This window comes from Mustela putorius, unplaced genomic scaffold, assembly GCF_011764305.1.
Source record: "Mustela putorius furo isolate JIRA1106 unplaced genomic scaffold, ASM1176430v1.1 tig00003858_pilon_pilon_pilon, whole genome shotgun sequence".
NCBI classification, from domain to species: Eukaryota; Metazoa; Chordata; class Mammalia; order Carnivora; family Mustelidae; genus Mustela; species Mustela putorius.
This window is the reverse complement of record NW_025422010.1, coordinates 22,183,899-22,200,315: the sequence shown is the minus strand read 5'-3', so window position 1 is coordinate 22,200,315 and position 16,417 is coordinate 22,183,899. Positions and strand designations below refer to the sequence as shown.

At 36.6% G+C, this 16,417-nt stretch overlaps 1 protein-coding gene across 2 annotated transcripts in view; it reads right to left on the bottom strand.

Moving 5' to 3' along the window:
• TAF4B (TATA-box binding protein associated factor 4b) overlaps positions 1 to 16,417 on the bottom strand; it is a 152,066-nt gene that overhangs the window by 94,348 nt on the left and 41,301 nt on the right. For both annotated transcript variants that reach the window (XM_045065472.1, XM_045065471.1), the window contains exon 9: positions 15,899 to 16,004. In XM_045065472.1, coding sequence (XP_044921407.1) covers positions 15,899 to 16,004 — 106 coding nt within the window. The remainder of the gene's footprint in view (positions 1 to 15,898; positions 16,005 to 16,417) is intronic.

Here is a 16,417-nt window from a genome sequence, read left to right as displayed (position 1 = left end):
TCTAACTGGGAAAAAGGTAATTTCTGCTACAGACATTTACAAAAATAAAATAATTACTGAAGATGTAAAGGTATATGTACATATGTGAGAGGTGTGTGTATAGATATCTTGGAAGAAAATATGGAAGCACATCATTATGGACTCAGGATGAGGAAGGATTTTTTAGAATATAGTGAAATTCAAAAGTCATAAAGCATGAGAGCAATAAATCTAATACTGTGGTTTAAAGTCTTCTAAAACAAAGACTCTAAAAACAAAGTTATTAGTTAAAAGATTGGGAAAAAGATATTTATAACATATACAACAAGTATTCTCCTATATATGTCTAGAAAGCAGTAAGCATTCAACAGATAAATGAGCAAAAGTAATATGCTAGAAATTTCCCAGAGAAAATACTAGTGGTGGCATTTTTGCTTCAGGCAGTAAGTGGACTAGATTTACTGAGGAAAAATTACAGGACATTCTAACTAGATCAGCCTAAGACATTTTCATTCCAGTGTTGGGTGCACAGAAGTTGTCAAAAAAGTTGTCAGTAAAAATAAGCAATAACCACACTCTAAAGGTAGAGCTAGCTGCTTTAGGGGCAAATGCCTGTGGCTGGCACTACTGCCTGGACCTCTGTTAAAGTGAAGAAAGTATATCTGAGACTTCTGGGTTAAGTCAGGTTCCCTATAACAGGTACTTAAGTGATCCCAAGTCAATAACCACCCCTTGTTCCCATGAGAAAGAAAGTCACAAATCCTCTCTAGAGTAAAGCAAACTCAGTTTAGGTCCTTAGGTTTAATCTGATCTACCCATCCAATGAGGTTTTAAACTCAGAAATTGTATTTTCTTACCTTTTTTTTTTTTTTTGAGAGAGAGCAGGTGTGCACAAGGTGGGGGTGGGGGTGGTGAAAGGAGAGGGAAAGAGAGAATCCCACACAGGGTCCAAGCCCAGCATGGAACCTGACGCAGGGCTTGCTTGATCATGACCTAAACCAAAATCAAAAGCCTTATGCTCAACTCATTCAGGTGCCCCACATTTTTCACTTCTAAATGTCCCTTTTTCAAATCACTGTATTCATTTTTAAACAGAAAATTGTTCCCTGCTCAGTTTTGTGATTCCACATTTTATTTCTAACCATTTCATAATAATTTTTCACATTGAATATTTGATCATCCAATGTTTGAAGTCACTGAGGTTTCAAATGTGCTGCTGTTTCATTGTAGTTTAACTCTCAGGGTGACTTTTCCTTATATGTTTTACTTTTGAAGATGAATACATACATGGATACCAGAAAACCATGGATTGATATTTTTAAAGTACTGAAAGCCAAAACAAAACAAAACAAAACAAAAAAAACCTATAATTCTACCATAATTCTATCACTCCTAACATCATCTATATAAATAACCTAAGGTAATCTAAAATTATCAGAAATATGATCCTAATAAGCTAATTAGCATAGGATTAAAGAAAAAAGCAATGTGCATTTCTATATCATAATAACAGAATAGGTAGTTATCAAAAATATTTATAATAGCAATAAAAAGCTACCTAGGAATAAATGCAACATATAAATACAACAAATTCTGTATAACCTGTGTAGATAAAATTATTTCACTTTATTGAAAGATGTTAAAGAAGGCATGCATAAAGGAAAATATAAATTATAGATATAAGGCTCAAAATTATAAAGAAATCAGCTTAAGGAAAATGGACTCAATGTTATGCCAATTCAAATTCCAGCAGACATTTTTGGTGGAATTTAAACTAATACTTAAATTTATATGTAACAGCAAAAACTCAAGAAAAGCCAACAACAGTGGAAGGGTGGGGTACGTAAGTTAAAAACAGAGAAGAAATAAAGGAGTACGTAAAGGAGATGCCTTAACAGATTCAAAATTTATTATGAAGCTATAGTAAACTGAGAAGCATGCTATTGGAAATGAACAAATTAACCAATAAGACAAAATAGGGATGGAAAAGATTAACTAAAAATCATAGCCTAGAAAAGACTCTAGATGTGACGTAGGAGATACTATAGATCACTGAGGAAAGACAGAGTCTTCATTAATGCTGCTGGAACAAATGATTATGCATACCGGAAAGAATGAATTAGGATTTCTATCATATATTATAAGAAAAAACAAAACCAAAATTGAACGCTGTTGACCAAGATTTAAATATAAGAAGTAAAATTTCAAAACACTGTAAAGGAGGCTATCTTTATGATATCAAGGAGCATATTCATATAAACAATTCATAAAAGAAATTGCTAAATTCAACTACTTTTTAAAAAAATACAACTACTTTGAAATGAAGAACTTCTGTTCCTCAAAATACACCATAAATGTACTGAAAACACTAACTCCAATAAATACTGGCATTACAGAAAAGTATAAAGAGTTACACTAGGATTTCTACTTAGTGACAGTCACTTATAACAGACAATTGTTGATTAAGAAAACTAACAAGATTATTTGACCATAGAGTTGAGGGTCCATATCTGGGCTCTCTACTCTGTTCCACTGGTCTATGTGTCTGTTTTTATGCCAGTACCATGCGGTCTTGGTGATCACAGCTTTGCAGTAAAGCTTGAAATCAGGTAACATGATGCCCCCAGTTTTATTTTTGTTTTTCAACATTTCCTTAGTGATTCGGGGTCTCTTCTGATTCCATACAAATTTTAGGATTATTTGCTCCAGCTCTTTGAAAAATACCGGTGGAATTTTGATTGGAATGGCATTAAAAGTATAGATTGCTCTAGGCAGTATAGACATCTTAACAATGTTTATTCTTCCGATCCAAGAGCATGGAATGGTCTTCCATCTTTTTGTGTCTTCTTCAATTTCTTTCATGAGTGTTCTGTAGTTCCTCGAGTACAGATCCTTTACCTCTTTGGTAAGATTTATTACCTTATTACTTAGTAGGTTTATTCCCAGGTATCTTATGGTTCTTGGTGCTCTAGTAAATGGAATTGATTCTCTAATTTCCCTTTCTGTATTTTCATTGTTAGTGTATAAGAAAGCCACTGGTTTCTGTACATTGACTTTGTATCCTGCCACGTTGCTGAATTGTTGTATGAGTTCTAGTAGTTTGGAGGTGGAGTCTTTTGGGTTTTCCATATAAAGAATCATGTCATCTGCAAAGAGAAAGAGTTTGACTTGTTCATTGCCAATTTGGATACTTTTTATTTTTCTTTGTTGTCTGATTGCTGTTGCTAGGACTTCTAATACTATGTTGAACAAGAGTGGTGAAAGTGGGCATCCTTGTCGTGTTCCTGATCTCAACGGGAAGGCTGCAAGCTTTTTCCCATTGAGGATGATATTTGCTGTGGGTCTTTCATAGATTATATGAAGTTCAGGAATGTTCCCTCTATCCCTATACTTTGAAGCATTTTAATCAGGAACAGATGCTAGATTTTGTCAAATGCTTTTTCTCCATCAATTGAGAGGACCATGTGGTTCTTCTCTCTTCTCTTATTAATTTGTTCTATCACATTGGTTGATTTGCGAATGTTGAGCCATCCTTGTAGCCCAGGAATGAATCCCACCTGATCATGGTGGATAATCTTTTTAATGTGCTGTTGGATCCTGTTTGCTAGGATCTTGTTGAGAATCTTAGCATCCATATTCATCAGTGATGTTGGTCTGAAATTCTCCTTTTTGGTAGGGTCTTTGCCTGGTTTGGGGATTAAGGTAATGCTGGCTTCATAGAAATAGTCTGGAAATTTTCCTTCTGCTTCAACTTTTTGAAACAGCTTCAGAATAGGTGTTATTTCTTCTTTGAAAGTTTGATAGAATTCCCCAGGGAATCCATCAGGTCCTGGCTCTTGTTTTTTGGGAGGTTTTTGATCACTGCTTCAATCTCATTACTAGATATCGGTCTATTCGGGTTGTCAATTTCTTCCTGGTTCAATTTTGGGAGTTTTTAGTTTTCCAGGAATGCATCCACTTCATCTAGGTTGCTTAGCTTATTGGCATATAACTGTTGATAATAACTTCTGATGATTGTTTCTACTTCCTTGGTGTTAGTTGTGATCTCTCCCTTTTCATTCATAATTTTATTAATTTGGGCTTTCTCTCTTTTCTTTTGGATTAGTGTGGCCAATGGTTTATCGATCTTATTGATTCTTTCAAAAAACCAGCTTCTAGTTTCACAAAATAGGAATAAATATACAGTGGAAAAAAGACAGTCTCTTCAATAAATGGTGTTGGGAAAACTGGACAGCTATATGTAGAAGAATGAAACTCGACCATTCTCTTACACCATACACAAAGATAAACTCAAAATGGATAAAAGACCTCAGCATGAGACAGAAATCCATCAGAATCCTAGAGGAGAATATAGGCAGTAACCTCTTCGATATCAGCCACAGCAACTTCTTTCAAGATGTCTCCAAAGGCAAAGGAAACAAAAGCAAAAATGAACTTTTGGGACTTCATCAAAATCAAAAGCTTCTGCACAGCAAAGGGAACAGTCAACAAAATAAAGAGGCAACCCATGGAATGGGAGAAGATATTTGCAAATGACAGTACAGACAAAAGGTTGATATCCAGGATCTATAAAGAACTCAAACTCAACAATCAGACAATCATATAAAACTCAAAAAAACAGACAATCATATAAAAAAATGGGCAGAAGATATGAACAGACACTTCTCCAATGAAGACATACAAATGGCTATCAGACACATGAAAAAATGTTCATTATCACTAGCCATCAGGGAGATTCAAATTGAAACCACATTGAGATACCACCTTACACCAGTCAGAATGGCCAAAATTAACAAGACAGGAAACAACATGTGTTGGAGGGGATGTGGAGAAAGGGGAACCCTCTTCCACTGTTGGTGGAAATGCAAGTTGGTGCAGCCACTTTGGAGAACAGTGTGGAGATTCCTCAAGAAATTAAAAACAGGGCTTCCCTATGACCCTGCCATTGCACTCCTGGGTATTTACCCCAAAGATACAGACGTAGTGAAAAGAAGGGCCATCTGTACCCCAATGTTTATAGCAGCAATGGCCACGGTCGCCACACTGTGGAAAGAACCAAGATGCCCTTCAACGGACGAATAGATAAGGAAGATGTGGTCCATATACACTATAGAGTATTATATTATGCCTCCATCAGAAAGGATGAATACCCAACTTTTGTAGCAACATGGACGGGACTGGAAGAGATTATGCTGAGTGAAATAAGTCAAGCAGAGAGAGTCAATTATCATATGGTTTCACTTATTTGTGGAGCATAACAAATATCATGGAGGACATGGGGAGTTAGAGAGGAGAAGGGAGTTGAGGGAAATTGGAAGGGGAGGTGAACCATGAGAGACTACAGACTCTGAAAAACAATCTGAGGGTTTTGAAGGGGTGGGGGGTGGGACGTTGGGGGAACCAGGTGGTGGGTATTAGAGAGGGCACAGATTGCATGGGGGCACTGGGTGTGGTGCAAAAACAATGAATACTGTTACGCTGAATAGAAATAAAAAATTTAAAAAAAAAAAAGAAAGAAAGAAAAACTAACAAAGCCAGAACATTTTTTTTAAGTCTGTTTGAAGGCAGAGACATGCCAAGGAAACCAGGTTTTGAGAAGACACAGTCCCAAGATAAAAGAAACTCACCAACAGAAACCCAATTTTCTCTATGCTGTTTTCTTTTGGGCATGTGCAAATTCCTGTGGAAGACAACACTAAGAAGCCATGAAGAGGGAACACCTGGGTGGCTCAGTTGGTTAAGGGTCTGCCTTTGGCTCAGGTCATGATCCCAGAGTCCTGGGATCAAGTCCTACACTGGGCTCCTTACTCAGCAAGGAGCTTGCTTCTCCCTCTGCCTGCTGCTCCCCCTGCTTGTGTGCGCTTGTTCTCGTGCGCTCACCCTCTCTGGAAAATAAATAAGTAAATAAAATCTTAAAAAAACAAAAAATGGAAAGAAAAAAAAAAAAAGCCATGGAGAGGGTAGGCAATATCATGATGATAGAAAGTTCGAGTTCAAGGTTTTTGAGGCTGCCAATATTCAGGGTGAAAGCCATGTTCCTATAAAAGAACTGAGGCACAAAGAAGCAGACTTGACATTGTGTGATTTTTCATTCAAAGCACTGAACACTGAGGCTCTGCAAAAAGTTTATGAAGAGTACTCTGAGAAGGATTCTGGGAGATAGCAGAAGAGCATCAGGAATCTGTCTGGTATAACTACTTTGGAACTTTTGAATCTTTTGAAGGCTTCCAACTTCCAGGGGAAGGTTTGTAAGAAATTGGGGTTTTGGTCAATTTCGGCTGTTACTTGGCAAGGGCTACCCATCCCCCAGGCTCCAGCCCTGGTGCAAAGAGCAATGCACATAGCTTGTAGCAACTAGGGTAGGGCGGGGGCGGGGAGGAAAAATTGTCCTCCAATTATCAGGAATATATGCTCAGATCACAGATTGTTTCTTCTGATCTCAGTGGTGCAGACTATGAGGTGGGTGGCCATTGTTGTTGCTACTTCTCCCTCTGTTTGCAAAGCCCTCATCCTCTAGCCAAAGTGACTTCTAAGGCATTTAAAGGGCCAGTCCCATTTTCCCCCATACCCTCATTTTCTTCTTTTGAAAGCCAGATATGAACGATTAGGACATTCAAAGGCAACTGCATACATAGGGGAAATAAGAAAGTCACCGGACACGCCCAGGGAAAAATCAAAAGCTAAAACAATCTAAAATCTAAAGTTTATACCTTAAGTTGATCCTACAACAAAAACAAAACACACACACACACAAAAGACAAAAGGCAACAAGCCCTAGGGAATGGGAAGAAGGTAATTTCCAGGGACACTACATTATTAGAGTCAAATGTCCAATTTCAACGGAAAATCGTGAGACATACAAAGAAATAGGAAAGTATGACCAATTAAAAGGAAAAAATAATCCATAGAAACTATCTCTGAAAAAGACCCCAAGATAGATGTACTAGACAAAGACTTCAAAATAACTGTTTTAAAGATGCTCAAAAAACAGGGATATCTGGGTGGCTCAGTGGGTTAGCGTCTGCCTTCGGCTCAGGTCATGATCTCAGGGTCCTGGGATCAAGCCCCAAATCAGGCTCTCAGCTTGGCATGGAGCTGCATCTCCCTCTCTCTCTGCCTGCCTACTTGTCATCCATCTGTCAAATAAATAAAATCTTAAAAAAAAAAAAAAAAGATGTTAAAAAAACAAATGGAAGATATGAGGAGAGCCAAAAAAATTATGTATGAAAAAAATGGAAGTAACAATAAAGAGAAAATCTAAGGGGCACCTGGATGGCTCAGACGGTTAAGTACTGACATTGGTTCAGGTCAAGATCTCAGGGTCCTGGGGTGGAACCAAGCATCGGGCTCCCTGTTCAGCTAGGAGTCTGCTTCTCCCTCTCCCTCTGCCCCTCACCCCCTGGGCTGTGCTTTCTCTCCCTCTCTCTCTCAAGTTAAAACAAACAAAACACAAGAATGATCTCATATCAACAAAATAATTTTACAATTTCAGGAACTAGAAAACTAAAGGACAATCTAAACCCAAAGTAGCATAAGGAAGGAAAAATAAAAATAAGAACAGAAATAAACAAAAGAGAATAGAAAAACAATAAGAAAAATTAACCCCAAAGTTGGTATTTGAAAAGATAGAAAAATGAACAAAACTTTAGCTAGACTAATAAATAAAAAGAGACTTGAATGAACTAAAAACTGAAATGAAAGTAGAGACATCACTACTGATTCTGAAGAAATAAAAAAAAAAATAGAGAATACTAAGAAAACTATATGCAAAAAAAGAGAATAAACTAGATCAAATGGACAAATTCCTAGAAACACAAAACCTACCAAAAAAATCACAAAGAAAATCTAAATAGATCAATAACTACTAAGGAGACTGAATTAGTAATCAAAAAATCTCCCAACAAATAAAAGCTCTGGCTCCACTGCAAATTATACCAAACATTTAAAGGAGAACTAATATCAAATCCTCTAAAACTTTTCCAAAAAACTGAAGAGGAGAAGATACTTCCTAACCCATTCTATGAAGCCAGCATTACCATGATACTAAAGCCAGACAAAAATACCATAAGGAAACTAAAAATTGGTGTGCCTGTCTGACTCTGTTGGTACAGCATGTGACTCTTGATCTTAGAGTTGTGATTTCAAGATCCACATTAGGCATAGGACTTAGTTTAAAAAAAGAAAAAAGTGGGGGAGGGAACCTGGGTGACACCGTAAAGTGTCCAACTCTTGGTTTCATCTCAAGTCATGATCTCAGAGTAGTGAGATCAAGCCCTGCCTTGGGCTCTGTGCTCAGTACAGACTCTACTTAAAACTGTCTCTTCTTCTCCCTCTGCCCCTCACCTGCCCACGCTCTCTGTCTCTCAAATGAATATTTTTTAAAAAATTAAAAACATTTAAAAGAAAACTATTGACCAATATCCCTTATGAACAATGATGCAAAATTCCTCAACAAAGTACTAACAAACTGAATTCGACAGCATATTAAAGGATCATACACCAAGACTAAGTGGGATTTATTCCTGGAGTACAAAGATGGCTCAATAGACAAATCTGATCAATTTAATACAGAAATAAAAATTTAACAAAAAGGAGGGGGAAAAGCCTCTGATCCTCTCAACTGATGTTGAGAAATAGTTTTACAAAATTCAACACGTTTTCATGATAAAAACATTAAAAAAACCAGGAATGGAAGCAAAGTTATCTCAACATAATAAAACAACATATGAAAAACTGGGGCACCTGGGTGGCTTAAGTGGGTTAGGCCTCTGCCTTCGGCTCGGGTCATGGTCTCAGGGTCCTGAAATCGAGCCCTGCATCAGGCTCTCTGCTTAGTGGAGAGCCCACTTCCCCCGCTCTCTCTCTGTCTGTCCCTCTGCCTACCTGTGATCTCTGTCAAATAAGTACATAAACTCTTTTTTAAAAAATGTATGAAAAACACACAGTGAAAAACATATTCAATAATGAAAGACTGAAAACTTTGCCTCTAAGATCAAGAACAAGATAAAGATGTTAACTTTGGCCTCTTCTATTCAACCTGGTAGTGGAAGATCTAGTCAGAGCAATTACACAAGAAAAGAAGCAAGAGAATCCAAATTGGAAAGGAAGAAGTAAAATTATCTCCATTCCCACAGACAACATGTTCCCATGTGTTAGAAAACCCTAAAGATTTCACAAAAAGTTAGAATTAATAAATGCACTGAACAAAGTAGCAGGATACAAAGTCAACACACTAAAAAATCAGTTACATGGAGCACCTCGGTGGCTCGGTCATTAAGCATCTGCCTTCAGCTCAGGTCATGATCCCAGGGTTCTGGGATCAAGTCCCACATCAGGCTCCCTACTTAACCAGGAAGCCTCTTTTCCCTCTCCCTCTGCCTGCCAACTCCCCCTGCTTGTGTTGCGTCTCTTGCTGTGTGTGTCCCTCTGTCGAATAAATAAAATCTCTAAAAAAAAATTTTTTTTAAATCAGTTACATTTCTATACATTAACAATGGACAATTTGTGAAGGAAATAAGAAATTACATTTACAATAGCATCAACAAAAATAAATAGTAATAAATTTAACCAAGAAGCCAAAAGACTTGCACAATGAAAACTATAAAATGTTGAAAGAAATTAGACATAAATGAATAGAAATGCCCCATATTCACAGACTGCAAATATTACTAAGATGTCTTGTTACCCAGAACAATCTACAGATGTAATGCAATCCTCTATCAAATCCCAGTGACATTTTTTGCAGAAATAGAAAAACCCAACTTATAATTCACATGGAACTCCATGGACCCTGAATAGCCAAACAATCCAAAAAGAAAGATGGAAGACCCACTTCCTGATGTCAAAATTTACTACTATGCTACAGAAATCAAGATAGTGTGGTACTAACATAAAGACTGACAAATCACCAAATGAAACGGAACAGAGAATACATAAATAAACCCTTACATATTATGTTCAAATGATTTTTGACAAGGGCGCCAAGACTTTTCAGTGGGTAAGGATACTATTTTTAGCAATACTATAGAGATGAAGAAACTGGATATCTACATTAAAATGGGTGATGCTGGACCTTTACCTAATTCCATATATAAAAATAACTGAAAAAAGGATCAAGAACCAGAAAGGATAAAAAAAATATAGGACTGGGACGCCTGGGTGGCTCAGTTGGTTAAGCAGCTGCCTTCGGCTCAGGTCATGATCCCAGCGTCCTGGGATCAAGTCCCATATCGGGCTCCTTGCTCAGCAGGAAGCCTGCTTCTCCCTCTGCCTGCCGTTCTGTCTGCCTGTGCTCACTCTCTTCCCCTCTCTCTCTCTGATAAATAAATAAAATCTTTAAAAAAAAAAATATAGGACCAAAACCTGTAAAACTCTTAGAAGAAAACAGGACAAAAGCTTTACGACATTGGATTTGGCAATAATTTCTTGGATATAACACCAAAGGCACAAGCAACAAAAGAATATTAAACAAACTGGATTTCACAAATTTTGTGCTTCAAAAGACATTAACTTTAGAGTAAAAAGGCAATCCACAGAGGAAAATATTTGCAAATCATACATCCAAAAAGGGAGAAATATACAGAATATAAAATTCAATAACAAAAAAATGATTATAAAATGGGCAAAGTACTAGAAAGTTATCCAAAGAAGATATACAAATGGCCAATAAGCACAAGAAAAGATGCTCAACATCACTAATCATTAGGCAAATGCAAATCAAAACCACAAAGAAATACCACCTACATCTATTATGAAGACTATTACCAAAGAAAACAAAACCAGAAAATAACAAGTGTTGGCAAGAATGTGGAGAAATTTGAACCCCTGTGCACTGTTGACGGGAATGTAAAATGGTACAACTGCTGTGGAAAACAGAATAAGAGATCCTCAAAAAATTAAAAATAAATACCATATGATCCCATAGCTCCATTTCTGGATATATAACCAAAAGAACTGAAAACAAACGTCAAGATATTTGTATGTCGGTGTTCATAGTAGCATCATTCACAATAATTAAATGTGAAAGACACTCAACTGTCCACTAACAGATGAGTGGATAAACAACAGAATGTAATTCAAAGGAAATTCTGACTTATGCTACAACATGGATCAATCTTTGAGGACATTATTCTAAGTGGAATAAGCCAGTCACAAAAAGACAAATACTGTGTAATTCCATTTACATGAGACTGTTGTAGTCAAAATCACAAAGATAGAAAAGTAGAATGTTGGTTGCCAGGGGCTGGTGGGGGGAAGTGAAGAATGAGGACTAATTGTTTAAAAGGTGGTTTCATTTTATAAAATGAAAAGAGTTCTGGAGATAGTATGATGGTTGTATAACAACATGAATGTACTTACTGCCACTTAAAAATGGTTAAGATGGTAAATTTTCTGTTATGTATATTTTCCCCCCAAAATTTTTTTTAAAGATTTTATTTATTTATTTGACAGAGATCACAAGAAAGCAGAGAGGCAGGCAGGGGGGTGGGGAAGCAGGCTCCCTGCTGAGCAGAGAGCCCAATGCGGGGGCTCAATCCCAGAACCCTGGGATCACACTTGAGCCAAAGGCAGAGGCTTTAACCCACTGAGCCACCCAGGCACCCCCAAAATTTTTTTAAAAACGGAAAAATTAAGAATTAAGACAGTTTACAACAACAACAACAAAAGCATGGTGAATTTTAAGCACTCTTAAAGTACGGAGGAAATAAAAATTGGGGTTCAGAGTCCAACAAAGAGAAAAGCACCCTAACTCTTAGTTGAAACTCTTAAGGGACTACATCCTGGAGCTAGGAGAACCAAAGGGACACAGAATCTTGGAAAGATTACAACCTAGCTTTGAACCAGCTCAATTACTGACTATATTGAGGCAATCTGCTCCTCTACTGCCAAACAGAAAATTGGGCAAATTCTCTTTCTGGAGGTAACTAATCCAAAACTCCTATAATTATTTTTTAAACATATCTGACACTGACTCAAAAAAATTACTAGGTGGAGACCAAGAAACAGGACAAAAAAGCCAGGTAAAAGAGAGACTTAGAGTTAACATGCATATTAGCAATATTAGGCATGGACTTTAAAATAAGCATGATTAATTGTAAGAACACAGAAGATAAAATACTTCTACCAGCTCAGTTGGTTAAGCATCCACTCCTGAGACTCTGGATTTTGGCTCATGTCATGATCTCAAGGTTGTGAGATCAAGCCCTCCCTTGCCTTGGCTCTGTGCTGGGGTGTGGAGCCTGCTAAAGATTTTTTCTCTCTCCCCACTGCTGCTACCCCACTCCCTGCCCAGAAAAAAAGATACCTCCATTAGATAACAATAATATTTTTAAAAAGAAATGGCACTTATGATTTCTGGTAAGGGCAGAGTTAACTTGATTAATAATTACAAAATCAACATACAACTTTTAAAAAGGCAACCATTTTAAAAAGACAAATCTGGGGCACCTAGGTGGCTGAGTCAATTAAGCTTCTGCTTTCTGCTCAGGTCATGATCCCAGTGTCCTGGAATCAAGGCTGCATCCTGCTCCTTGCTCCACAGGGGGTCTGCTTCTCCCCCTCTCTCTATCCCTCCCCATGCCTGCATGTATACTCTCCTTCTCTAAAATAAAAATATTTTTTAAAAAATAATAAAAATAAAAAAGATAAATCTATGAGCCCCTGGGTGACTCAGTCAGTTAAGCATCCATCTTTTGGTTTGGGCTCTTATCATGATCTTGGGGTCCCGGGACTGAACCCCATGTTGGGCTCCCCACTCAGCAGGGAGCCTGCTTGAGATTCTTTCCCTCTGACACTACCCTCAAGCTCACTCTCCCTCCCTCTCTTTCTTTAAAATAAATGTCTTAAAATTAAAAATACAAATCTAAACTACAATGACAGGAAACTACTCAGTGGCTGGCTGGAGTGTAACAAGGGGACTGGCTAGGAAAGAGCACCAGGAAGCTTTTGGGGTGTTGAAAATAGTCTATGTATCTTGACTGACACAGACTAAACATACTGCTTTAGAAAACAATGATGTCTGCCTAGATGTCCATCTTCTAACATTTCCTCCCAAAAGCAAAACAAAATAAGGAAAACCACAATGTCAGCATAACTCAAAGAATATCCAAACTTCAAAATAAGTATAAATGGAAAAAAAAAAAAAAAGGGAAACAAATCCCACTGAAGGTTCTCTTGTCCTCTGCCAATCAGTTCTCCACACACTCACTCCCTGACCCACCTATGTGCTCCTACATCATCTGACTTAAGGCCTGTGGAAAAATCAGACTAAGAAAAACTGCTGTAAAGAGGCCAGAGAATTGGTGGCAGTGGCAGGCATAAGGATGAAATATTCTATCAGAAGACAAAGTACATCCCAAATCAAAAAATAATAAAAAGATATCCTAGTAGATCACAGTATGAGCTACATTTAATTAAACTTCACAGACTTACATATGTAAGCTTAGGGGTGGGGAACGAAAATGGGGAAAGGAAAAACTCATATAGTGCTGCAGACAAGAGAATCAAGGAGGTTTTTCATAGCCAAGAGATGCGACCAAAACCCTATTAAGACACATTCAAGAACAGCGTAAAAACAATGAAGAAAATGAAAAGAAGATAAAAGAGATAAAACAAGATCAGAAGCAAAATAATGGGAAGTAAGGAAAGTAAAAAGAATAAAATTCATACTACCGCATTCCATGGAGAGTAAAACACAAAACAATTGGCTAGAACTAATATTTCAAACCACAATCCAAGAAAACTTCACAGACATTTATTTAAGAGACCAGAATCCACATATTAAAAGGGCCAACTGGTAACCTGGGAAAGTGAAGTCAGAATGGTCAATGTCTCACTGTACATCTTAATATAAAAATATTAGATTTCAAAGATAAAGAAATAAATTCCCAAGGCCTAAATAAATAATAAAACAAATATCAAGACAATAGTAGAGAAGCATTTTTAAAAATGCAATACAAAATGTTAATTTCAAATCCAGCCAGCTGTCCTTCAAGTATGGAGGACACTGAAACTGTTTTTAACATATAAGAATTTAGAATATTCTATACCAAAAGAGCCTTTCTTGAGTAGATGAACTTCATCCAACCAAGAGATAACTAAGAAAAATTCAGAGAAAGGACTGAAGATGATCATTTTAATATAAAAGTAGACGTACAGGGGCGCCTGGGTGGCTCAGTTGGTTAAAGCCTCTGCCTTCAGCTCAGGTTAAGATCTCAGGGTCTCAGGGTCCAGCCCCACATCTGGCTCTCTGCTCAGCAGGGAGCCTGCTTCTCCCCCCCTCTCTCTCTGTCAAATAAATAAAATCTTTAAAAAAAAAAAAGTAGACCAATAACTAAAAACCGGTGGAGATGAGGAATAAAGACTAAAGTACAGGGCGCCTGGGTGGCTCACTGGGTTAAGCCGCTGCCTTCGGCTCAGGTCATGATCTCAGGGTCCTGGGATCGAGTCCCGCATCAGGCTCTCTGCTCAGCGGGGAGCCTGCTTCCTCCTCTCTCTGCCTGCCTCTCTGCCTACTTGTGATCTCTCTCTGTCAAATAAATAAAAATAAATAAATAAATAAATAAATAATCTTTAAAAAAAAAAGACTAAAGTACAAATGTTTTTATATTGTAACACAGAAATGACACAACTAAAACTGGGAAAAGGTTGAAGAAGAACAAAGTGGATTTTTGTATAGATAACAGGCAGAAATTAAAGAATATCAATACAAGAAGGACAAACTTAAAACTGTAATGCCTCTGGAATAAAGCGTAGGAGATAATCTTTGTAAGCTAGAGTTGCACAAACATTTCTTGGATAAACATGAAAAGCATAATTTACAAAGAAAAACAATGAACTGAACTTTAGCAAAATTAAATGTTTGCCCTGTGAAAGACACTGGTGAGCAATGATGTAACACACTACAAAGAAATTTTTCCCAAATCACTCCATGGCAAAAGACATGAATCTTGGATACATAAAAATGCTAAAAACTCAACCATATGAAAACAAATAACTCAGTAAGAAAAACTGGGCAAAACATTTGAACACAGACTTCACTGAAGAAGGTATATGGATAGCAAATAAATACAAGAACAGATGCTCAAGGTCTTTAATCATTAGGAAAATGCAAATTAAAATCACAAAAATAACCACAATATACTTATCAGGATGGCAAAAATCAAGAGAACTGACAATACCAAGAGCTGACCAAGTTGAAGAGCAAATGAACTCTTATCATTGCTGGTAGAAATGCAAAATCGTAGTTCCTTTGGTAAACAGTTTGGTAGTTTCTTAAATAGTTAAACACATTCCTAGTGATCCAACAGTCCTATTCCTAGATATTTACTACAGAGAAAAGAAAAACTATGTTCACATAAAAATCTGTATATAAATGTTTATAGCAGCTTTACATATTATTGTCAAAAAGCAGAAACGACCCAATGTCAATCAACAGGAGATAGATTTACATTTATACAAAGATTACTTCTCACCAATATAAAAGAACACTCTTCTAATATTCAAAATGATATGAATGAATCTCAAAAACATGCAGAGTGAAAAAAGATGCAAAAAGGTTAATGTAATTTTTCATTTATGTGAAGTTTAAGAATAGACAAAATTGATCTACAGAGACGGATGTAAGAATAGCAGCTGCTGGAGGGAGGGGTCAGAGGTAATTGATTTGAAAGGAGCATGAAGGTGAAGGATATATTCAATATCTTGATTATACAGGGATATATGCTTATCAAAATTCATAGAAATATATACTTAAGATTTGTGTGCTTGTTTATAAATTATACTCAATAAAGTATTGTCAGCTTTTTAAGGCATCAATATATTTACTTCATAAGTATTATTCTTTCATCTTTTCTTAACCAGATTAAATTTTAACTATTTCCTTTAACGAGACCAAATTTTAACTATTTATTTTCTTTACCTGAAGGATGTTGTTCCATTTTCTTTTATTTTATTGTTCTGAACAGGAGATGCTTGGAGTGACAGAATCTTATTTCCTGTCAGGGTAATTTGCTTTAGAATGGAAGCTATACAAACAACAGAAGAAAGAAAAATGAACTTTTAAAAAAAAATCATGCCATATTAGGAAAAATGCAGAACAACAGCTTTTAGTATATACAAAATAATCAAAGAAAATTTCAAGCTGTCCTAGAACTATGTTTAAATTCAAAAATGACAATGAATATATTCCCTGAACAAGCAATCATTTATAAAATCAAGACATCTCCATTTCTTTTTAAATAGTCTTCAAACAAGTCTACAGAATGACCGGCATTATAAAAACATGCAGAAAAAGTGACAGGTGATAAATGTTAATATATCATTTATATTTGTAGATTTAAAAAACATATGAAATCTCTAACTTTTACGTGTAAGAATGATTTCAAACTTAGAAAAAGTACAGTCTAAAAAGAAATAAAGTTATAGCAATTTTTATGTT